The 25,000-nt window shown below is 42.6% G+C and overlaps 1 protein-coding gene and 1 long non-coding RNA gene across 3 annotated transcripts in view; one reads left to right on the forward strand and one right to left on the reverse strand.

Annotated features, from left to right (window-relative positions):
• Window positions 1-25,000, forward strand: part of LOC123507735 — a 343,144-nt gene that overhangs the window by 225,505 nt on the left and 92,639 nt on the right. The window lies entirely within an intron of this gene.
• Window positions 1-25,000, reverse strand: part of LOC123507733 (T-cell leukemia homeobox protein 2-like) — a 74,777-nt gene that overhangs the window by 28,242 nt on the left and 21,535 nt on the right. For both annotated transcript variants that reach the window (XM_045260895.1, XM_045260894.1), the window contains exons 2-3: window positions 9,884-9,978; window positions 6,311-6,444 (exon numbers count right to left, since the gene is read on the reverse strand). In XM_045260895.1, coding sequence (XP_045116830.1) covers window positions 6,311-6,444; window positions 9,884-9,978 — 229 coding nt within the window. The remainder of the gene's footprint in view (window positions 1-6,310; window positions 6,445-9,883; window positions 9,979-25,000) is intronic.

A 25,000-nucleotide genomic window follows, 5' to 3' on the forward strand; every position in this document is an offset into this window, starting at 1 on the left:
TCTGGTCCCGCGCGAGGCTCACCGCAGGAACTCGTCTCCATTAACCACCGCCTGCTTACGGTAAATCCACATTAACTCTTAACTTACCCAACTTGGAGATGCTTGGCGGGGTGGCTGGCTGGCTGGCTGGCTGGGAGGGAGGGAGGGAGGGAGGGTGGGTTGCTGGATGGAGGGTGGAAGGATGGGTGGTGTTTGGTTGGGTGGATGAGTGGAAAGGTGGGTGGATTAGGAGTACTAGTGGATCAGACGGTGGGTGGATTGGAGGTACTAGTGGACCAGAGGGTGGGTGGATCAGAGGTAGCAATGGATAGGAAGCGATGTGGTGGTTTGAGTGTGGATGGCAGTGTGGGTGTGATGGATTTGGCTGTGGATTAGTAGGTCAGTATGGCAGTTTGAGTGTGGGTGTGGTGGTTTGAGTGTGGATTGGTGGATGGGTGGATGGGTGGGTGGGTGTGGAAGGCAGGGTGCAGGTGGCAATTTGGAAGAAGCAAAGTAACCTGCGATGAATTATGTCCATTTTTTATTTGTGGTGGAAGAAAGCGATGGGCTGAGTAGATGGATAGATGGAAGGAAAAGGGAGCAAAAATAAAGATGATGGAGAAGGTGGAGGAGTAAGTGGAGAAGAATTAATTGTGGATTCATTAGAGGGAGTTATCAGTTTATCAGTATCAAAATTTTAACCCTTTCAGTAATGGGACGAATTTTTCCATGAGTTTTGTGTATGATTAGACGATTTTATTCACATTAGCAAGGGTCTATGAGGGTCAGAGGATTAATGGCCAGAGTCTTCACTACTTTAATCCCTCACTTAAGTTCCTGAAGCTGTATAAAATCACCAAATAGTAACCAGAATGAATACAGAAATGCGTCATGGTACTGAAGAGGTTAATTCGTCATTTTACTTGAGAGAAAAAAATCTGGTGGAAGCGAGAGAGAGAGAGAGAGAGAGAGAGAGAGAGAGAGAGAGAGAGAGAGAGAGAGAGAGAGAGAGAGGGAGAGCATTTGTACAAGGAAGAGTAGGGAGAGAGGCGGACAATGCTTGCAAGGGAGGATAGTGGTGGTGTGTGCAAAGGAGAGTAGCAGGAGAGGGAGCGTAAGAGAGAGAGAGAGAGAGAGAGAGAGAGAGAGAGAATTATTTTGTTGTTGTTTTTTTTTCCTAGTGTTATTAAATGGTTGATTAAAAGTGAGAGGAAGTGAAGGACAAGAAACAAAAAGAGAAAAACGAGGAGGAGAAGGAGGAGTGGGAGGAGGAGGAGGAGGAGGAGGAGGAGGAGGAGGAGGAGGAGGAGGAGGAGGATATAATAACGAAGGAAAATAAAACAAACCAATACTGACTCGAAGGACAAAAAGAGAAAAATCAACGAAGCAAGAGAAATAACAACGAAGGACAAAATGATAACAGGAACAATAAGAAAGAAAAAAAGAATGATATTGAAGGTCGAAAAATGAGAAGTCACAAAAAGAAAAACAGAAAGAAATGAAGTAATAGAAATCAGAATAGAAATAGAGGAGGAGGAGGAGGAGGACGACGAGAAGAAGAAGAAGAAGAAGAAGGATAAGAAGAAAAGGAGAAGGAAGAGAAGATAAGTAGTAGAAGAAGAAGAAAAAGGAGAAATAGTAAAATAAGAAAAGGAAGAAATAGTAGAAAAGAAGAAGAAGAAGAAGAAGAAGAAGAAGAAGAAGAAGAAGAAGAAAAGAAAAAGAAGAAATAGCAGCAGTAGAAGAAGAAAAAAAGAAAAAAAAAGTGGGCGAGGGAGAAGGAGACTTGACAAAAAGAAAACGAAAAGATAAAAGATAAGGAAAAATGAAGTTAATGGGGACTTTGGACCACAAATACTGGTAATTGGAATCTGTGGTGAAATTAAACTTTGGACTAATTAGTGACGTGGCAGCGTAAAGGAACCATAGTGTTTTGTTGCCCCCGCTGCAAGAAATCCTCGTAAAGACAAAGCGATTATGCCTCACTTTGTCCTTTACCTTCTTGTTCATTTGTTTCTCTATTCCTTTGTTTTGTTTTGTTTTTTGTCTTTTTTTATTTTCATCAGTCCTAATTTTTCTTTTTTTCTTGTTTTACTTATGTTTGTTTTCCTTTTTTCTTATTCTTGTTCCTTCTCTTTCGTCATTCGTTTGTATCTATTCCTTTGTTTGTTTTTTTTTTTTTTTATTTTCATCAGTCCTAATTTTTCTTTTTTTCTTGTTTTACTTATGTTTGTTTTCCTTTTTTTTTCTTATTCTTGTTCCTTTTCTTTCGTCATTCGTTTGTATCTATTCCTTTGTTTGTTTGTTTGTTTTTTTTCATCAGTCCTAATTTTTCTTTTTTTCTTGTTTTACTTATGTTTGTTTTCCTTTTTTTTCTTATTCTTATTCCTTCTCTTTCGTCATTCATTTGCATCTATTCCTTTCCTTTTTTTGTGTGTGTGTTTCGTTTCTCTGTTTTTTCAGTACTAGCTTTTCATTTTTCCTGTTTTATGTTTTTTCTTCTTATTTTCTTATTCTTGTTTTTCTTTCGTTGTTCATTTTTGTCTATTTCTTAGATTTTTGTGTTGTTTCTCTATTTTTTTCAGTACTAGTTTTTTTTTTCTTTTCTTGTTTCTAGTTATATTTTCCTTTTTTCTTTTTCTTGTTTCTTTTTATCTTTCGTTATTGATTTATGTCTATTCCTTTGTTTTTTGTTTTTTTTGTCGTTTCTCTATTTTTATCAGCTTAGTTTTTTCCTTTCTTGTTTTAGTTATCATCAATTTCTCCTTCATTTTCATTTTTATCAGTTTTCTTTTTCTTATTCTTGTTTCCAATGTCTTCTTATTCATTTGTCTCTGTTCCTTTGTTTTCTTGTGTTCCTCCTTTCATTTTCGTTAGTTTTAGTTTTCCTTTTCTTGTTTTAGTTATCAATTATTCCTCTTTTTCCTTATCCCTTCTTCCATTCCTTCGTTATTTATTTGTCTATGTTCTTTTTTTTTTTTGTGTCTTACTTTTATCCTAATTTTCTCTTATTTATCGATTGTTTCTTTTGTCTTATTCCTGTTTCTTCTTCTATTTTTATTCATTTGTCTCTCTATTCCTTTGTTTTATTGTGTTCTCTATTTATTCTTTATCGTAGTTGTGGTTTTGTTCTTTTTTTCGTTTCAGTGATCAGCTGTTCTCTTATTTCTTAATTTTTCTTAATTTTACTATTTTCTGAGTTATTTTTACTAAACTTCAATTTGTCATCGTCATCATCATCATCATCATTATTATCATTATCATTATTAGCCACTCCTCACGTTTACTCCATACTTCAATCTCACACACACACACACACACACACACACACACACACACACACACACACACACACACACACACACACACACACACACACACACACACACACACACACACACCACATCATCGTAACAACTCTGGGATTACTAATTAAGCGTATGGGATATCTCTCTCTCTCTCTCTCTCTCTCTCTCTCTCTCTCTCTCTCTCTCTCTCTCTCTCTCTCTCTCTCTCTCTCTCTCTCTCTCTCTCTCTCACTTTAATCATCTCTCTTTCTCTCTCGTCTATTACACACTTTAATCATATGGTAATTTCTCCGCCCGTCTCTCTCTCTCTCTCTCTCTCTCTCTCTCTCTCTCTCTCTCTCTCTCTCTCTCTCTCTCTCTCTCTCTCTCTCTCTCTCTCTCTCTCTCTCTCTCTCTCTCTCTCTCTCTCTCTCTCTCTCTCTCTCTCTCTCTCTCTCTCTATTAGTGTCTGGTATTGGCAAGGACAGGTGAGTACAGGCAGGTTGTCAGTTCTTGTTAACCTTTACCTTATACCTGCTGGGAATTATGCAGGAGGGGGGGGGAGGTATATAGAGTGGTCTTGATTTTTTATTTTATTTTTTTTTTTTATTTTATCATACCGTACGCTCTCTCTCTATCTCTGTCTCTCGGTCTCTCTCTCTCTCTCTCTCTCTCTCTCTCTCTCTCTCTCTCTCTCTCTCTCTCTCTCTCTCTCTCTCTCTCTCTCTCTGTTTCCAGTGCGATTTTGTACTTTTTGTTCATGTTATCGGCATCATTAGCATTTTTCTTATTCATTTATTCATTTCTTCCTCTTCCTTCTTTCCTCTTCCTCCCTCCTTCGTCTTCTCTCTTTCCTCTATCATCATCATCATCATCATCATCATCATCATCATCATCATTTTCACTTCCTTCTCATCCTTCCTTTCTTCTTTTCCTTCTCGTTTTGTTTATTTCCTTCCTTTTCATCACATTCCAGCTTTGTATATTCTTTGACCACAGCGTATCCTTCCTCCCTCCTCCTCCTCCTCCTCCTCCTCCTCCTCCTCCTCCTCCTCCTCCTCCTCCTCCTCCTCCTTCTCAGTCTGGCAACATAATTTCCTTTTTACAACTAGCAACGTCAATTCCAGTCCAGGTAAGTAGGCATTCGTCATTAGTGAAGATCAAAAGAGAATAAGAGGGAGGGAGGCTCTCTCTCTCTCTCTCTCTCTCTCTCTCTCTCTCTCTCTCTCTCTCTCTCTCTCTCTCTCTCTCTCTCTCTCTCTCTCTCTCTCTCTCTCTCTCTCTCTCTCTCTCTCTCTCTACAAAACAGTGTTAGTCTCCTTTTCTTCCTCCTCCTCCTCCTCCTCCTCCTCCTCCTCCTCCTCCTCCTCCTCCTCCTCCTCCTCCTGGCACCCTATTCCGTCCCATTCCTAGTCAGCTTCCTCCCTTTTCCTCCACCACCACCACCATCACCACCACCCAAAACCCCTGCCAAGCCAAGCCCATCCCGGAGACAGAGAGAGAGAGAGGAAAAAAAAAAAAAAGGTTTGAAAAAATAGAACTTCAATCTTTACTGGCGGGAGCGAGTAATCTTTTCTGCGGCGTTGGTGCTTCTGTCTGGCGATCAGTGACCCAAAAGTGCTCCGGCATAATTGATGTGAGGAATGAGGTTTTCCAGTTAATTTGACTGTGACGATAATTACTGCCATCTAGATCAATTAAGCCCGTGTTTTATCGTTCCCTAATTAGATTAACGCGGAAGAGAGTTAGAGGTAAATTGCCTCTTGTTACCTGCGCCTCCTACCTTCCTACCTTCCTACCTTCCTTCCTTCCTAGTTCTCTTCCATTCCATTCTATTTCATTCCAGCCTTGCCTTGCTTTGCCTTGCCTTGCCTTGCCTTGCCTTGCCTTGCCTTGCCTTGCCTTGCCAAACCTGTCCGTCTGTCTGTCTGTCTGTTTGTTTCTCTGAGTGCCTATATGTATGTCTATTTACGTGCTTCTTTCTTCCTACTATATCTTTTCTTTCACTACTTTTCCTCTTTTTTTTCTCTCCTCCTCCTCCTCCTCCTCCTCCTCCTCCTCCTCCTCCTCCTCTTCCTCTTCCTCTTCCTCCTCCTCCTTTGTTCGTCTCTCGGGGTTGTGATAATGGTTTTCTTATCCTATTTCAGCTCCTTTATCTATGTTTTCAAGAACGAGTTGTAGCCAGACAGGAGAGGGAGAGAAGGGAGGCACTGGAGGAAAATCGTGTTGGGGGAGAGAGCACAGGGACGCGGTGGAAGAGAGAGAGAGAGAGAGAGAGAGAGTCAGAGGGAGAGGTCATTGGTAAACTCTCTTCCATTCTCACTTTACACCCCAATTTCGTTGTAAGTGTAGCGAGAACAGAGGGAGGAGAGACTTAACTAAATCACTCCTCCCTTTAACTCTCCCTCTTTACGAACACTTAGGCGAGATAGAGGACAGGAGCGAGTGTTCTTTATTACACGAGACGAGAGGAAGTCAAAAATGTTAGTCTCTTTTTAAGATAATGTACTGAACGCTAATTTCCCTTTAAGACACAACAGGGAAACGTGTCCAGCATGTAAGAGAGAGGCAGTAAAAAAAAGTGTATTCCTTCTTCAGGCGAAAGACAAAAATCATGCGTCTATTTTAGATAGAAAACGAAGATTCATATGCATCTTCCGACACGACAGGCGTCAAAATACGTGTTCCCTCTTAGACAACTGGCTGAGAAACGGGTTTTTTTCAGACAGAAGGCAGAAAACGTGTCCCGTTAATACACAAGACAGAAATGTATCTCTTTTTAGACAGAAGGCGCAAAAATACACACTTATTTGGACAAGGCATAGAATCGTGTCCCTTTTTTTAGAAATATAGAAAAAAATATATATAAATATATAAAACCGTGACCCTTATTTAGACTGAAGATGACGTTAACTGCATCCCGTTTAGACAAAAAGACAAAAGAAACATCCCATTTTTCAGACAGGAGGTACAGAAACTTCCTCCTGTCTAGAGAGAGAAGGCACATAAGTATATATCCCTTTTTAAAATATTCTCTCACTCACCTCCACTTTGTCCTACGATTCTGAAACCACGTCTTGACCTGCGCGTCCGTCATCTTGAGTTGCTTGGCCAGCTGGGCTCTCTCGCTGGACGCCAGGTACTTCTGCTTGTTGAACCTCTTCTCCAGCTCGTTCACCTGCGGGAGGACGGACGGGGGAAGCGTGAGGGGTGGCGCAGGCACGGGCGGGGAGGGACGGGTGGTGGGAAGGCTTGGGGTGGAAGGAGGAGGGACGGAAAGGACGTGATACTTTGTGGAAAGGAGAGGAGCAGGCGGAGGGACAGGACGTGAGGGCTGTGAAATGACTTGAGAGAGTGGTGGGAGGTGTGTGTGTGTGTGTGTGTGTGTGTGTTGGTGGTGGTAGTAGTAGTAATAATAGCTGTAATAGTAGTAGTAGTAGTAGTAGTAGTAGTAGCTGTAATAGTAGTAGTAGTAGTAGTAGTAGTAGTAGTAGTAGTAGTAATACTTGCATGGAGTATAGTAGTAGTAGTGGTAATAGTAGTAGTAGTAGTAGTTATAATAGTAGTAGTAGTAGTAGTAGTAGTAGTAGTAGTAGCAGCAGCAGCAATAAGAATAGAACTGTTTATGTTGATGTTGCTGTAATAGAAACATCAGCTGGAATTGAAAGCATAGAGTTAAAGGTGGAATACAGCGCAAAAGAATGAAAGTTGTGTCGATGAAGAAATCCATGACGTCCACCCATAACGCCTGCTAATCACGTGCCAGCCAAACATACGTACTGAAACGCACAGCTGAGTGAAAGGGAGAGACACTGGATAATGAAGTCTTTGTATACGCGTGACTTTAGGAAGGAAAATAAATAAGAGAGAGAAGAAAAAAAAAGTGATGATAATGTAGGTACTCACTGTCAGGACTATAGAGAGTACTAGTGATGGTGATGGTGATGATGGGTGTGTGTTGTGGGGGAGAGGAGGGGAGGAGGTGATGACACGTGACTAGATAACACTGGTGATGACAAAGGGCTCTACTCTTGTCGTGACGGTTGTGTTACTGGTGATGATAGGTATGAGAGCAATCGAAAGGCGGTGTTGCAGACTTGGGTGGCAATAATGGTGATGGCGATGGTGATAGTGATGGTGAAACTACTCGTATTGATGGTGATGACGCACGTGTAGCTGGCGACGATAAAGATAACATGTTTAAGACGTTAGTGATAATGGTGATGAGGTGGTGGTGATGAAGTGGTGTTGATGGCTGTCTACCTATCTCCTCCTTTTAGTACTAGTTCTTCAAATGGTGCTAATGGAGGTGTTGATGGCGAGAAGTGTTGCTGTAGAGAAGAGAACGATGACAAAGCGGTGTTGTTGAAAATGCTACAAGTGGAAAGAAAGAAAGAAAAGTTTAGGTGGGAATGTTTTTGTAGAGAATGAAGGAAAGAGTCACTGGTGATGCTAGTAGAGAAAGTGAAGGCATATCGGTGTTGCGAGAAGTATGTTGGTACAGTTACAGGTAAAGGTGCTATAGTGAAAGATTACAGTTCATAGCTATTAATTTCAAAGTCAGAGCTGAATTATCTTAGTTACAAATGTAGGAAAAATAGATACATATGTGCAGATGTTACTTGTAAGGATATTAGGTGTTACAGTTACAGGTAAAGTTGCTATAGTGAAAGATTACAGTTCACAGGTGTTAATTATAAAGGCAAAGCTCAATTATCTTAGTTACAGATGTAGGAAAAATAGATAAAAATGCACAGATGTTAATTGTAAAAGACATTTGTCCCAGACTTTTGGTTAACTTATTATCTTTAAGGAACTGGCAATCAAGTGGGCCTTTTTATTTATTTTTTATTGTTTTTATTGTCCTTGGCCAGCTTCCACACTTTCATAAAAAAATAAGTGTTACAATTACAGATAAAAATACTGTAATTAGAGTTACAGTCCGTAGATGTTAATTATAAAGGCAGAGCTCACTTATCTTAATTACAAATGTAGGAAAAATAGATAAAAATGTACAGGTGTGAATTGTAAAACTATTAGGTCTTACAGTTACAGATTAAAGTACTGTAGTTTAAGATTACAGTCCACATGTTAATTGTAAAGGCAGATCTCAATTATTTTAGTTACAAATGTAGGAAAAATAGATTCATATGCACAGGTGTTAATTATAAAAGTATTAGGTGTTACAGTTAGTATTAGTTCAAGTTACAGCTGGCATAGTTAAGGATTACAGTCCACAGGTGTTAATTGTAAAGGTAGGCAATGAGGTAGAGATTCTTAAATAGTTTGCTCTCACCACGACTATTCTCAAAGGCTACAGAAACCATTAGGCAGGTTCTCAATAGTGCTTCTCTTGTTCATAATGTGGAAATATTTATAATCTGTCACTAGAACCTTAAAGCACCCGAGTCACGTGAATTAGAGCCTTTTATATGTATCGTAGTTGTGACGTAAAGGGATTCAGAATATGATCTTTAGTTACACAAATGGGAAAAATAAAGTCATAGGCACAGGTGTTAATGCATTTTTACCTTGATTTTTGGGTATAATTAGACGATTTTATTTGCATTAGGAAGAATCTATGGAGGTCAAAAGATTAATGGCCAGAGTCTTTACTATTCTAATTCTAATATGCTTCTGAAGCTGTGTAAAATCACCAAATACTAAGCAGGATGAATATGAAAACGCGTCCTGGTGCTGAAGAGATTAAGGTCCTTCTTCAGAAACGCTTTGCTCTCTCACCACGACTATTTTCCAAGACAATATATATAATTAGCGAGGTTTTCAAGAGTGTTTGTCCAGTTAAGAATGCAGAAATCTTGTCACTCTGCCTCTAGAACCGTAAAAATACTTTAAAAATAGACTCGTGTAGATTAGATAAAGCCTTTTGAAATAGTAGAAGTGAAGCGCAAAAGTGTTTGAGAATACTAGTCATGGAGCCGCCGTGGTACAGTGGAGCCATGCGCGCTTTGGGGTCCGAGGGGTCTCCAACCGCACGGGTTCGAATCCTGTCCACGGTCTGAGTGTAGGTTGGGCTTCCTCATTCGGGGCAACGGTTTCCTAGCGGGTGGGCTTTGAGATAGGAGGTGCCCCAAAAAGTATCTTCTTTACCCCATAAATTCCCGTGAAAAGCCCACATGGTATAAAAAAAAAAGTGTCTCAGGTGTTTTCCAAGGCCACAAAGATGATTAGCGACATTTTCAAGAGTTTCTCCAGTTAATAATGTAAAAATCTTGTCAATCTCTAGAACACTAAAAAACACCTTAAGAATTCGTGTAAATTGAAATAAAGCCTTTTGAAATAGTGGAGGTGAATCGCAGAAGTGTTTGAGAATTTTATTTTATTTTACTTTTTTTTGTAAGAGGAAAAACCGGCTAAGGGCAAAAAAATAAATTGATAAAAAAAAAGGCCCACTGAGGTGCCAATCCCTAAAGAAGTTAAATAGAAATATGTAAGGGACTCTGACCAGTAGGAATAGGAGTAGAAGTAGTGGTGGTAGAGGTAGTAGTAGTAGTAGTAGTAGTAGTAGTAGTAGTAATAGTGGTGGTGGTGGTGGTGGTGGTGGTATAGGAGTCTTTATACGAGTCAAAGTGTCGCAGGTGTCTTAATTAGCTTACCTGTACTCTGGTGAAGGAGGTGCGGGGTTTCTTCCTCTTAGGGGGTGTCCGGGACTGGTAGGGGTGACCGATCCGCCGAGGGAATCCAAAGGGACCTGATGGGAAGACACGAGGAGGGGTGAGAGAGGGGTGTTGGCGTGTCCTGAGTGTGTGTGTGTGTGTGTGTGTGTGTGTGTGTGTTTTGTTTATTTTTCTTGTTTTTCTTATAAATATGTTGATTTCTTATTTTTCTTATTTTGTTTCTTATATATTTGATTTTATGTATTTGATTTTTTTTTTATCTTTATCTCTCTCTCTCTCTCTCTCTCTCTCTCTCTCTCTCTCTCTCTCTCTCTCTCTCTCTCTCTCTCTCTCTCTCTCTCTCTCTCTCTCTCTCTCTCACATTCTTTTATCAATGATACTTCTACACCTCCTCCTCCTCCTCCTCCTCCTCCTCCTCCTCCTCCTCCTCCTCCTCCTCCTCCTCCTCCTCCTTGGTGACAATAGAAATGACTGTCACTGCACCAAACGGCCAAGAGAGAGAGAGAGAGAGAGAGAGAGAGAGAGAGAGAGAGAGAGAGAGAGAGAGAGAGAGAGAGAGAGAGAGAGAGAGAGAGACAAGAAAGACACAACTGGCCACTTCGGTTTGACCTTGACGAAGGAAGAAAATATGAAATTGTTTTCGTAAATAGGAGAGGGAATGAGATAAAGAAGAAGAAGAAAAAGAAGAAGAGGAGGAGGAAGAGGAATAACAAAACGAAATAAAAAAATGAACAAAAGAGAGAAAAAGAAGAAAAAAGAAAATAGGAAAATAAAAACATGACATACAGCACAAGAAATCGAGAGAGAGAGAGAGAGAGAGAGAGAGAGAGAGAGAGAGAGAGAGAGTACCTGGATGCCACACTAAGAGGGGTTCATGGGATTTAATTGTGAAGGTCACTTATGGGGTACTTAAATAGAGTGCTCGGTGGTGTTCTGCTCACAGGAGGAGGAGGAGGAGAAGGAGGAGGAGGAGGAGGAGGAGGAGGAGGAGGAGGAGGAGGACCATTGGTAAGGATAATGGTGATGGTTGTGGCAGGGCAGTGGTGGGGTATAATGGTGTTAGGAGCGATGATAGTGTGGGTTATGAGCCTAGTAGTAGTAGTAGTGGTGGTGGTGGTAGTACCTAGTAGTAGTGGTGGTGGTGTGGTGGTGGTAGTAGTAGTAGGTAGTAGTAGTAGTAGTGGTTGTAGTAGTAGTAGCAGTGGTGCAGTGGTGGTGGTGGTGGTGGTGGTGGTGGTGGTGGTGGCAGTCGTGGTGGTAGTAGCAGTAGCAGTAGTGTTGTAGCAGCAGCAGCAGGTGGTGGTGGTGCAGTGGTGGTGGTGGTGTAGTGGTGGTGCAGGTGGTGGTAGCAGTGCAGCAGCAGTAGCAGTGCAGCAGTAGCAGCAGTGGTGGTGAGCAGTGGTGGTGGTGGTGCAGTGGTGGTGCAGTGGTGGTGGTGAGTGGTGGTGGTGGTGGTGGTGGTGCAGCAGCAGCAGGTGGTGGCAGCAGCAGTGGCAGTGGTGCAGGTGGTGAGCAGCAGCAGTGGCAGCAGTGGTGGCAGTGGTGGTGCAGTGGTAGCAGTGGTTGCAGTGGTGGTGGTGGTAGTAGTAGTAGTAGTGGTAGTAGTAGTAGTGTAGTGTAGTGAGTAGTAATAGTAGTGGTAGTAGTGTAGGTGGTGGTGGTGGTGGTGGTGGTGGTGGTGGTGGTAGCAGTTGGTTTATGGGTAATGGTAAAAGTGGATGCGATTTTTGTGATTGTGGTGGCTGTGGTGTTTGTGGTGATGAAGATGTGGTGAGGATTGTGGTTAGTGTGGTGAGGAGGAGGGAGGCTGCCGTGTTCTGGGAGATGAAGGAGGAGGAGGAGGAGGAGGAGGATGAAGAGGAGGAGGAGGAGGAGGAATTGTGGTGCGTATTTTGAGGTTCTTGGTGAAAATAACATAATGAAAGTAACGAAAGAAAAGTAGAAAACATAATAAAAAGAAACGATAGTAAGAATAAAAAGAAGACTAACAACAACAACAACACCGCCACCACCACCACCACCACCACCACCACCACCACCACCACCACCACAACAACAACAACAACAACAACAACAACAACAACAACAAGAAAGAGCAGTAGTGGTAATGATAGAAGATGACAGCAAGAGAGAGAGAGAGAGAGAGAGAGAGATGGTGGTGGTGATAGAGGCAGTAGTGGCGGAGGTGGTGGTGGTGGTGGTACTAGAAGACCTTGAACACTGATGGTGGTGGTGGTGGTGGCGGCGGCGGCGGTGGTGGTGATGGTGGTGGTGGTGCAAATTTAGGAAGACAACAACAACAATCACAATTATAATGATGATGAATTGGGGATCGGTGTCCTGTCACTGTGGCGGGCTGGAGGAGGAGGAGGAGGAGGAGGAGGATGAGGGGTAGTTACGGGAAGGGGAAGGGAGGCGCGGTGGTGGGTAAGTGGTGGTGATGGTGGTGGTAGGTAAGGATTCCCACGGGCAGGGCAGCAGCAGACACCTTAATTAGCAGGGCAGGTGAGAGGAGACGGTCAGGCACAGAACTTCGCTAAACGGTACCGCCACTCCCTCTCTCTCCTCTCCCTCCCTCCTCCCCTCCCTTCATCCCTCCATCCCTCCTTCCCTCCTGCCGGAAACTCACTCTGGGATTCCGGCGACATTTGGGGTGACAGGAGGAGGAGGAGGAGGAGGAGGAGGAGGAGGAGGAGGAGGAGGAGGAGTAAAAACACAAGAAAATTTTAGGATGAGGTTAATGTAAGATAGAACAAAAAAAAATCAATGTTGTTATAGAAAATGATAAGAAGGAGGAAGTGGTGGAAGCTTATGGAGGACGAGGAGGAGGAGGAGGAGGAGAAGAAGAGAAGAAGGAGGAGGAGGAGGAGGAGAGGAAGTGGTGAGGGAGGCGAGAAGGATGGAACCTACATCATAAAGTTATAAAAAAACGACCAGATTGAGGGTATTGATGAGAAAGAGAGAGAGAGAGAGAGAGAGAGAGAGAGAGAGAGAGAGAGAGAGAGCTGTAATAAGGTGTAAGTGACGGATGAAAGGACAGAAACAACCCGAGGCGCCACCAAACGGACATTTATCCTCCACCTCTGCCTTCCTTCTCTCCTTCCTTCCCTTCCCTCCTTTCCTTCCTCCTCCGTCCTCCTCCTCATCATCCTCCTTCCTTACATAAAACAGACCAAATGTGGAAAAATTACTCCTTTTCCTCATTTATTGTCCCTTCCTTCCTTCCTTCCTTCCTTCCTTCCTTCGTTCTTCTATTCTTTCATCTTCCTTTCTCTTCTCTCTCTGTTGTCTTGTATAAAGGAAAGGAAATGTGGAAGGGAATCATACTTTTATCTATTCTTTATATATCTCTTTCTCTTCTTCTCTCCTCCTCCTCCTCCTCCTCCTCCTCCTCCTCCTCCTCCTCCTCCTCCTATGAAAAAGTATATTTCTCTTCACTTTTTATATAAATCACGTTAAATATTTTGGTGTTATACTTCATAGTCTTCCTTGATGTCCTTCTCTTTCGTTTCCTCCTCCTCCTCCTCCTCCTCCTCCTCCTCCTCCTCCTCCTCCTCCTCCTCCTCCTCCTCCTCCTCCTCCGTCAAGGTCTCAAGTCTTTGGTGATTAAGGTGGCAAAGCGTCTAATGGCTTTACCTGGATTAATTGCCGTCAGGTCCAGGTGGGAAGGCGCCTCACCTCCCCATTATTTGTATAGGAGCCTGAGGGAACCGGCCGCCCACCACCACCACCACCACCACCACTGTACCTTCCCCTATATCTTCGTCAGGTAGCTCCTCACTCCCCTTACTCACCTGTCCGTTATATTGATGCACTGTTCTGAAGGTGTTGTGTTTAGTGTTCGGTTTGGTGAAGGTTTGATACGCATGGAAGCTTGGGAAGGTTTTGGTGCCGGTGTGGTGAGCGAAGTCTTGTGAGAGTGGGAAGAACTGGCAGGTCTAACAGGTACTCTCTCTCTCTCTCTCTCTCTCTCTCTCTCTCTCTCCCTCCTGCATCGACCACCCAGCGATTACTGTCTCAGGAAAACAAACTGTTGCTGACTAGGTGCTGTCGCCGCCTCTCTCTCTCTCTCTCTCTCTCTCTCTCTCTCTCTCTCTCTCTCTCTCTCTCTCTCTCTCGTGTGTGTGCTTCCTTTCATTCCTTTACTTCTTATCGTCTTCATTTTTCTGTGTTCCTTCCTTTTCCTTTTTCCTTCTTTCATTGATTTATGTTCCTTTCTTTCTTCCTTCCTTTCTTTCTTTCTTTCTTTCTTTCTTTCTTTCTTTCTTTCTTTCTTTCTTTCTTTCATGTTTATTCCTTCTTTCTTCCCTTCCTTCCTTCCTGCCCATATTCTTCCTCCGCCTTCTTCTTCTTTCCTTCCATATTTTTACCTTCCTTTTTAATACACCACCACCACCACCACCACCACCACCACCACCACCACCACCACCACCACCACCATCTGGCTGCCCATACCTGTGAGGTGCTTAATGGAAGAATTGTGATAAAGCAACCATTATTCCCCGCCCATTAAGGTGAAATTAGAGAGAGAGAGAGAGAGAGAGAGAGAGAGAGAGAGAGAGAGAGAGAGAGAGATTTCATTTGGTGACATTTTTTTTCTAGTCGGTAAAATCGTGACGTTGAATTTTCTCCACCTAATCATTCCTCTCTCTCTCTCTCTCTCTCTCTCTCTCTCTCTCTCTCTCTCTCTCTCTCTCCACGTACTTTTCTCTATTTTTCTTATTTCTCTCCTACATTCCAGTCCTCCATTATCTTTCTTTTCTTTCCTTTCCATTATCATCTTCATTCTATCATCATCTGTCATTTTTATTTCTATTTTCTCTCTTACATTTTCATTCTATCTCCTTTTTTTTCTTTCTCTTCCATCATCCTCTTTATTCTATCACTTCAGCTCTTTTTCTCCTTCCCACCGTCCCTCCTCCTCCTCCTCTTCTTCTTTCATCTTCTTCTTCTTCTTCTTCTTCTTCTTCTTCTTCTTCTTCTTCTTCTTCTTCTTCTTCTCCTCCTTCTCCTCCTCCTGCCCCATTTCCAACCTCCCTTTCCTCGCCCCCCCTTTCCTCCCCTTCCCGTGGCCTGAGGTGACACCGGGGCAAGCCTTCAACACCTCACCACCACCTATAAAAAGAGTAAACAACACCGTCATAAAACAATCTTCTATCGAACTCCATCAATCCTCAATTCGACACCTGAGCAGAGGAAGGATGCGTCTTGGTCCTGGTGGTGGTGGTGGTGGTGGTGGTGGTGTTGTTTTTCATTTTCTTTTTCTTGTTTTTCTTTAATTCTACTTCTATCTTAGTTTTCTTTATCGTCTTGTTATTGTTGATGTTATTGTTGTTTTTGTTGTTGTTGTTGTTTTTCTTTTTCTTTTTTCTTCGTTATCTTTATCATCATCATCTTCTGCTTCTTCTTCTTCTTCTTCTTCATCATCATCATCATCATCTTCATCTTCTTCTTCTTCTTCTTCTTCTTCTTCTTCTTCTTCTTCTTCTTCTTCTTCTTCTTCTTCTCGTTCATCTTGTTTATGTTCGTGTGCTTCTTGTCCTTGTTCTTGTTCCTCCTCTTCTTCCATATCCCTCATGTTGCCATCTTTGCCTTATCTATTTTCTATTCTTCCCTTTCTTCCTTACGTCCAGTTTTCCTCCTCTGAACACACAGAAAACAAAAAGCAAAAAAAAAAAAATAAATAAATAAAAAAAAACACGTGGATTACTAGGATAGATAATTTGAGAGTCGATTACAACCCACCATTTATTTCGTCTATACTTTCTCTAACCTCTCCATTACACACCTTCCCCTTTGAACTCTGCCCATTTCTTGCCTTTCCTCATCCTCTGTAGTATAATTCCCTTCGTGAACCTCATCCCGAACCCTGAATACTCGATAATTTCCTCCTTTGTGACATTTTGTGGGTTTCGATCCTGCTGTTTATAGGATTCGAACCCTTATACACGAAACACGCCATTCTTTTGTTTCCAGGCCACAAACTTTCGCCATTCCTTCCTCTATAGTCTCATTTCCTTTATACGATTCGAGCTGTCGTGAGAGAGAGAGAGAGAGAGAATTCAATCGTGCGCACGTGATGGAGTGATTGGGTCCTCCTCCTCCTCCTCCTCCTCCTCCTCCTCTCCTCCTCCCGTGGCCAGACAGACAGTAGGCAGTAAAAGGTGATGATTTTATGACGGTAATTGCATGAAAAAGACAACACCAATCATCCACAGGCCATAGCAGTGGTGGTGGTAGCTTTAGTAGTAGCAGTGGTGGTGGTGGTGGTGGTGGTGGCAGATGGTCAAAGAATAAAAAGGACGGTACGTGATTTTATGTAGTGATGGTAGTAGTAGTAGTAGTAGTTGTTGTTGTTGTTGTTGTTGTTGTTGTAGAAGTAGTTGTAGTAGTTGTAGTAGTAGTGGTAGTAGTAGAAAATAGTAGAAGTTGCTGGTTGTAATCGTAGTAGTAGCAGCAGTAGTGTTAGTAGAAGGAGAAATAACATCCTTCAAAACCTAGCAAGCAGGAAATAGTAGAAGTAGCAGCAGCGGTACCAGCAGCAGTAGCAGTACCAATAGAAACACCAGGAGTAGCAGTAACAAAACCCATAACAACGACAGTACAACAAGAAAACACAGGAATACCAAAATTACAAGCGAAAAAGGAATAAAACCAGAACAATGATACCAATAACAGCAGCACGAATTGTAGCACCAGCACCAGCAGCAGTAGTAGTAGTAGTAGTAGCAGTAGCAGTAGCAGCCATAAGAAAGTAGAAACAATCATCATAATTTGTAGGATAGCTGGCGTGTAAAAGGAGAGACAGTTTATAGGGAGCGAGGCGACCCGTAGAAGCAGAGACGCAGAATGTTGGGTACGGCTGAGATTTATGGAGATCTCATTTCTTAAGACGATGTGACGTGATAGGGAATGGAAGGAAAGTGGGAAGAAGGGAAAGAGCTGGGATCGGAAGCGAGAAGGAAATAGATAGGAAAATTTGAACTGATAGCGAAAAAGTAAAGAAAGGAGAATTGTGAGGAAAGTAAGGTTAAAAGTTTGAAAAGGAAAAGGAAGTAAGATTTGAGGTAATATTAGGTAAAAGAGAGGAAGGTAAGATGTAAGGAGGGACAGAATGTGTGATAAGGAGAGGAAAGGAGGACGGAATGTGAAATAGAGAAAGAGGAAAGGAGAAGGAAAGGTAGGAAATGTTTGAAGGAGGGAAGGTGGAATGAGAGAGAAGAGGAAGGGGGTGGAAGAGATAAAAATAGAGAGTAGAAAGGAGAGAAGCACAGAAGATACACGGAAAGAAGGGAGGGAAAGATGGAAAGTGTGATAGAAAACTAGGAAACAAAAGGAAATTATGGAAAAAGAACACACACACACGAGAGAGAGAGAGAGAGAGAGAGAGAGAGAGAGAGAGTGTGTGTGAGAGCCAAACACACACACACACACACACACATACACACACACACCATAGAAAGAGAAGAGAGGTTACCAAGACGAATTGGGTGGAACGGTTCAAATCGAAGTAAATATGCTGTCACTTCGTATCTCGCCTTATTTCGATTTGCTCATGTGTTGTAGAATTTTCTCAGGACCAATGACAACACAGGGGAAGGAGAAAGGGGGAGGGGGGAGTCTTCAAGCTTGGTAGTGGTGGTGGTGGTGGTGGTGATAGTGGTGGTGGTGGTGTTATCGGGCCCTCTTTTGGAAAGCATTTACATTGTACTTGAGAGCGAAGATAATTTGACTCCACACCTTCTGCTACTTCTACTACTACTGCTACTTCTGCTGGTATAGAATGACTCGGCTTGGCTTTACAGTTTGAATTAAGAATGAGAAAATGCAAGTACACCTTTATTTTTAGGATCTGGTCTCTTTTTAAAACATTTACATTGTATTGAGTCAAGAGAATTTGAATCCACACCTACTTCTACTACTACTGCTACTTCTGCTGGTATAGAATGACTCGGCTTGGTTTTACAGTTTGAATGAAGAGTGACGAAATGTGTGTTTATTCAGATCCCTTGTAAGTCTAGTAGTAATAATAGTTGTAGTAGTGGCATTGGTTTTCAGTTAGCGTGGTGGATGAATGGCGTGGAATCAGTAATGAGGTTGTTAGCGCTGAGTTATTAGTGAGCTTTAAAAGATTAGACAGATTTATTGATGAGGGTGACTGGTGTAAATAGATAGCCACTACAACTACCACCACCACCACAACACCACCACCACCACCACCACTAACAGAAAATGAGAGAGAGAGAGAGAGAGAGAGAGAGAGAGAGAGAGAGAGAGAAAACACTCAGCGAAGTTTATTTATGCAAGAGGGAAAGCCGGCCAAGGGCAACAAAAGATTAAAAAAGAAAAAGAAAAAAAAAAGGCCTACTTGAATGCCAGTTCCCTTAAAGATAAAAGAAAAAAATTAGCCAAGTATGTCATGTTTGTCTGTCACCACCACAACCCCGCAGTGTTTGCTTACAGAACCACCACAACCCCACAACACATGTTAGCACCCAAAATAACCCGGACATGGGGACACAATATTATCAAATCACTTAGAACCCTAATAACACAACACAATACATGCTCTCCTCTCTCTCTCTCTCTCTCTCTCTCTCTCTCTCTCTCTCTCTCTCTCTTTCTCTTTCTCTTTCTATTTTTCTTTCTCTTTCTCTTTCTAACACCTGGAGGATGATTCTCAGGTGAGCCTTCGCATACCTGTCACTTGAACTTTTGCAGTCACCACACCAATCAAGAAATTACAGGTGTCCTTTGACCAGGCCGAATGACAGGTGTTAGAGGGCACACACACACACACACACACACACACACACACACACACACACACACACACACACACACACACACACACACACACACACACACACACACACACATGCACACCTGGTGACTTACATTACATTTTTGACAGAAGGGTGAAAAGGAAAGAAAAGAAGAGGAAACACGAAAAATAAGCCGTGTATTTTGTGAGCGTGGTAGCGGCAGAGCTTGTCAATAATACACTTCCGTCCCACACCTGCATCCCACACCTGTCCTTATTGATGAGAGAGTCAACGAGTAATGGTTGTTTAGAATGACCTCTCTCGATTTGCAATTCAGGCGGGAAAGGAATACATTAGCTGTGTGTGTGTGTGTGTGTGTGTGTGTGTGTGTGTGTGTGTGTGTGTGTGTGTGTGTCATATCTATTGTCAAAGAAGGCACAAAGGAGCAGAGGGAGACATGAGGCGGGGGGAGGAGGGAGAGGGGAAGGAGGAAGAATATAAGAATGCTTTACTGTATTATTGAACCTTTAGAGAGAGAGAGAGAGAGAGAGAGAGAGAGAGAGAGAGAGAGAGAGAGAGAGAGAGAGACCCAGACCCAGCCATTTCCATCATTTCACGTTTCTGAGTCACGCAACATACTTAAAACGTCCGTCGTGAAAGGTGCTGTTGCGCATTTTATAACCGACTGACTCTCCATTTAGCGCTGAGCCGAGGTAGCGAGCGAGTGACTGACGGGAGGCGGCCGGGAAGGTGAAAATAAGTCCTCAACTTGAAAAATAGCGAAAACAGAGACGAGTTGGGTGCGGAATGAGGTGGAGGAGCGGGAGGAGGCGAGCAGGTGACGTGTGTGAGGACAATAAGAGTAGCCTGGACAAAAGAAGGGAGTGTGAGGGAGTGGCGGGGAAGACCAGAGCTGCGAGTGAGAGTAACAGAGAGTAACAATGTGAGAGTGACGGTAAGAGTATTAGTGAAGAGAGAGAGAGAGAGAGAGAGAGAGAGAGAGAGTAACGGTAAGAATAATAGTGAGAGCAAAAATGAAAGAGTAACGGAGAGAATAACGATAAGAGTAATAGTAACAGAATAACAATGAGAGAGAGAGAGAGAGAGAGAGAGAGAGAGAGAGAGAGAGAGAGAGAGAGAGATTTTATTAATTAACGACAAGAATAATAGTAACAATGAAAAAGTAACGATGAAAGAGTAACAATGATAGAAAGTGAGAGTAACAATGAGAGAGTCAAGATGATAGAAACAATGAGAATAACAATAAAATAACGATGAAAGCAAATAAGAAGAGTAACAATGAGAGTGTGTGATATTAATTAACCTGTCCACTCTCATATGAACCTACTTTCTTACTAATTATTAAAAGGGGTGCAGCAAACTTAACCCCTTCAGTACCATGACGCGTTTCTATATTCCTTCTGGTGACTATTTGGTGATTTTACACAGCCTCAGAAATTCATGTGGGGGGATTAGAATAGTGAAGACTTTGGCCATTAATCTTCTGAACTCCATAGATCCTTCCTAATGTCTGTAAAATAATGGTACACAAAACTCAAGGTAAGAATGTGTCCCAGTACTGAAGGGATTAACTGTAGTGAATACCAGCTAGGAATTATTTTTTTACCTTAGTAGAAAAAATATATTAGTAACTTCATAATACATATACGAATTTGTGTTTACTGCCAAATTAAGCAATGAAGATGAAAGAACAAAAAAAAAAAAAACAATGAAACTGAAGGAACAAAAAACACACGAACATAATCTCTGTACTGACAAATAAATGAAGCGTTGGGTAATAAATAAATGAATGATATCAGTATTTTTTGAAGCACGGGAAGCTAAAGGATGATGAAAAAAGACGATACAACAAAGAAAAGCAGGATAACGAGTGACAATCCTTCGCTAACGCAGAGAAAGTGTGTATATATTTCTGTCGTTCACTTTTCCTTACTCTGTGATTCCCATAATTCACGGCGTATAATTTGTAGCAATGCACAGAAATACCACGGTGTATTTTGCCATTATATATTGTACGATTTATGTATACGTGAGAAATGATATGTCTGAGTCGTGGTGAAAATTGTCCGGGAGAGTAAATAGTGTGTGTGTGTGTGTGTGTGTGTGTGTGTGTGTGTGTGTGTGTGTGTGTGTGTGTGTGTGTGTGTGTGTGTGTGTGTGTGTCCCTCCTTCCTTTGTCTCCCAGTCACGTCATTACATTAAACTACCCTCGTTCATTTTTCATTTCATTTCCAAACACCAATTCATATTTCACTTCTTTGTATTAATTTATTTCATCCATATACTCTCCCTTTCTTTTATACTCTTTCCTCCTCCTCCTCCTCCTCCTCCTCCTCCTCCTCCTCCTCCTCCTCCTCCTCCTCCTCCTCCTCCTCCTCCTCCTCCTCCTCCTTCAGTGTTGTGGCGACAATAACTTAGCGCCACTTTAGCACAAACTCATCACCACAGCTTATGTTAATGGCACCTTGGGCGGCCATCACTCACAGCGGCCAGGAGGAGGAGGAGGAGGAGGAGGAGGAGGAGGAGGACTAGAAGAAGGACACGGTGGTGGTGGTGGTGGTGGTAAGAGCAGAGAGAAGAGGAAAAAACACATTATTTCATCCCCAGTCATTTTCTTTTGTCTCCTTTTCTTCTTGATTTTACCTTCCTCCTCCTCCTCCTCCTCCTCCTCCTCCTCCTCCTCCTCCTCCTCCTCCTCCTTGGCTTTTATTCTTCTCTCCCTCCTTTCCTCTGTATTCCTCCTTCGTTCTGTCCTCCCATACCATCCTCACTCTCCTTCAACTTACCTTCCTTCTCTCCCTCCTTTCCCTCCCTCCCTCCTTTCTTTTCTCCTTCCCTCCCTCCTCCCTCCACGGTCACCCCACGAGGCATGTTAACTATCTCAGGTATTTGGATCACCTGTAATCAAGCACACCTGACAACTTGTGACACCTTGGCCTCCTCCTCCTCCTCCTCCTCCTCCTCCTCCTCCTCCTCCTCCTCCTCCTCCTTGTTTTCTTTGTCTTGGTCTCTGCCTGTTCGTAAGTGTGTTCGTTTAAATTCTCTCTCTCTCTCTCTCTCTCTCTCTCTCTCTCTCTCTCTCTCTCTCTCTCTCTCCGCTGTCCTTTACAAAATACCAATGCACACCAGATGTTAATGACTCAGCTTTATTTAAGACGAATCATTTATTAATAAAAAAAAAATAGGGGGAAAAAATCTTGCGTAAGAAATTCACAAGATAGAAGAAAATAAGAATTGTCATGAAAGTCTAATGGAACAAGAAGCGAATTCCTTAAGAGAAGCGAACAAATAAGTGAAGAAAGTGTCTCTTATTCATGCCGAGTGTCTTATTAAAGTGAGTCAGTTTTGTTTAGAAAGAAATCAGTAAAACCATGATTCACCTTCATTAAAAACTGCTTTCTTTATTCTAACCCCTTCTGTACCGGGACGCATTTTCATTTTTGAGTTTTGAGTATGATAAGACAGTTTTATATAAGTTAGGGAGGGTTTATGGAAGTCAGAAGATTACTAGCCAAAGTCTTCACTATTTAAATCCCCATATAAGTTTCTGAGGCTGTATAGAATCACCAAATAGTAACCAGAATGAATATGAAAAGTCGTCATGGTACTGAAGAGGTTAACCCATGCCGCTTTTTTATATTCATTCTGCTTACTATTTGCTGATTTTATACAGCTTTAGAAACTCATGTAGGGGATTAAAATAGTGGAGACTCTGGCCATTAACTAGCCTCCATAGACCCTTCCTAATGCACAAAGAATCGTCTAATCGTACACAAAAATCAAGGTAAAATTGTGTCTCAGTGTTGAAGGGGTTAAAGACACAATTATTGCCTTCACTAGATGATGTTGATAATGTTCGTTGTTTTATCGAAGACAGCGGAAGACAGTGCATTGTTCCGAGTGTTTGCTTTACTGGGAACGGAAGTAAAATGAAATTGTATTCTATTTGAAACAGTTCGCGTGATAAAAGTGTTTATTCTTTTAGTCTTCGTTTGGAAAAATGTTATAAAAGTAATCAGTTCTCTTTATTAAAACACAGTTATTGTTATAAAGAAGTAATTTTACGTGGAAGAGCAAAAAACGTGCAGCCAAAAAACGTCGCTACCTTCTCGAGACGGTTGCATATTATTAAGGAGAAGCAGAATAATATCAAAGTAATTACTCTTCTCTACTAAAAAGAATATTCACTTTATTGAGAATCACAAGAAAGACAAAAACGAAAAAAATAAACACTTCTTTTTCTCAACTCCTTTATATTACCATTGTTTTAAAGTTAACCTCACATCACCTAACCTAACCTATCCCAACCCAACCCAACCCAACCCTTTGTTTTAAAGTTAACCTAACCTAACCAACACTAACCCAACTCAACCCAACACACCCAATCCCACCTCACCTCACCTCACCTAACCTAACCTAACTCAACCCAGCCCAACTCAGCCCGGCCTAACCCAATCCAACCCCATCCCACCCCACCCCATCCCATCCCATCCCACCTCACCCCACCTAACCTCACCTCACCTCACCTCACCTCACCTCACTTAACCTAACCTAGCCTAACCCAACCCAGCCAAGCCCAGCCCAGCCCAGCCTAACCCAACCCAACCCAACCCAACCCAACACCTATTCCAACCTCACATCACCTAATCCAACCTAACCTAACATTACAGTCAATCTTTACTCCCTCGAGCTTCAATACACCCCCAGCCAGCCCTCCGCCCCACGTGTCATCCTGGAGGGCAGAGGGTAGGGCGGTATTTCTGTCCCTGAGGGTAAGACGTGTCCCTCAAAAGTGATGTGGCGGAACTGTCTTATCCCCGGGACGGTCCTGGCGCGTCTCCAGAAGGTGGCAAATATTTCGAGACATGCGTTCAAGTGGTGAATTTTTGTCTCGGGGCCCAATTAACATTCCTTCTTGTGTTTATGTTGCTTTAGGCGTACACTTGATGGACGAGGAGGAGGAGAGAGAGAGAGAGAGAGAGAGAGAGAGAGAGAGAGAGAGAGAGTTGTTGGGTGGAGACTCAAGAGGAGGAGGAGGAAAAGTCGCATCGGAGGGGAGAAAAATGGATAAGAAGAAGGAATGGGTGAGAAACTTAGAGAATAGAAGGAATAAGAGGAAAAGGAGGAGGAGGAGGAGGAGGAGGAGGAACACTGATAAACACAAAGGAAGAAAAAAAGAGGTTTGGGATCATGATGAGGGTGAAGTAAAGGAGGAGATATAGAAGAAGAAGAGGAGAAGGAGGAGGAGGAGGAGGAGTCGAGTGTGCATGAGTAGGTGGCAAAAGCTGTGTATAACGTAGGAGGAGTAGGAGGAAGAGGAGAAGTAGAAGTAGGAGGAGGAGGAGGAGGAGGAGGAGGAGGAGGAGGAGGAGGAGGAGGAGGAGGAATATAATGGAAATGCCTTGAAAAATTATGCAAAGAAGAGGATAAAAATGATGAAGGTGAAATAATGAAGGCAAGAGAAATGGTCTTATAATTGAAATCGAGGAAGGAAGAGACGGGAGCGTCGGGATGAATTGATGACGAGGAACTGACGAGAATGAAAGAAATCACTAATGAGTCACGATTTATGAATACTGCTCGCATTTCGGGATTAAGGCTGGAAAAAGGTCATTCGGAACGCTAATCACGCAAGCACGCGCACACACACACACACACACACACACACACACACACACACACACACACACACACACACACACACACACACACACACACACACACACACACACACACAATTCCTTCGTTCTCGTCACTTACTTTTGTGTTAATTTTTCTTTCGTCCGTTTCTTCCTCCTCCTCCTCCTCCTCCTCCTCCTCCTCCTCCTCCTCCTCCTCCTCCTCCTCCTCCTCCTCCTCCTCAGTACAAATAAATCTTATCTGATCATATTGCAAGTTCTATTTTTCTTACATTTTTTTTTTCCAGAGCAATAAGTTGAAGTTTTATTTTGTGCCATTAGTTCGCTTTGCGCTTGCTTGTCCCCGCCTGTGTGTCACGGTGGTGCTACCGTGAGTGTGATTGCCGAATGTAAATCTTTGCCGAGTGATCAATACGGTGATTATTATTGTTATGACTATTATTATGTGCAAACACACACACACACACACACACACACACACACACACACACACACACACACACACACACACACACACACACACACACACACACACACACACGTAAACTGTCCAATACTATAAATCCTCACTTTCATTCCTCCCCCTTCCCTCCATCTCTCCTTCCCCTTCCCTCCACCTCTCCCATCTTGTCCCTCCCCTCTCCTTCCTCTCTCGTTCCTCCCGGCGTCCC

This window comes from Portunus trituberculatus, chromosome 23, assembly GCF_017591435.1.
Source record: "Portunus trituberculatus isolate SZX2019 chromosome 23, ASM1759143v1, whole genome shotgun sequence".
NCBI classification, from domain to species: Eukaryota; Metazoa; Arthropoda; class Malacostraca; order Decapoda; family Portunidae; genus Portunus; species Portunus trituberculatus.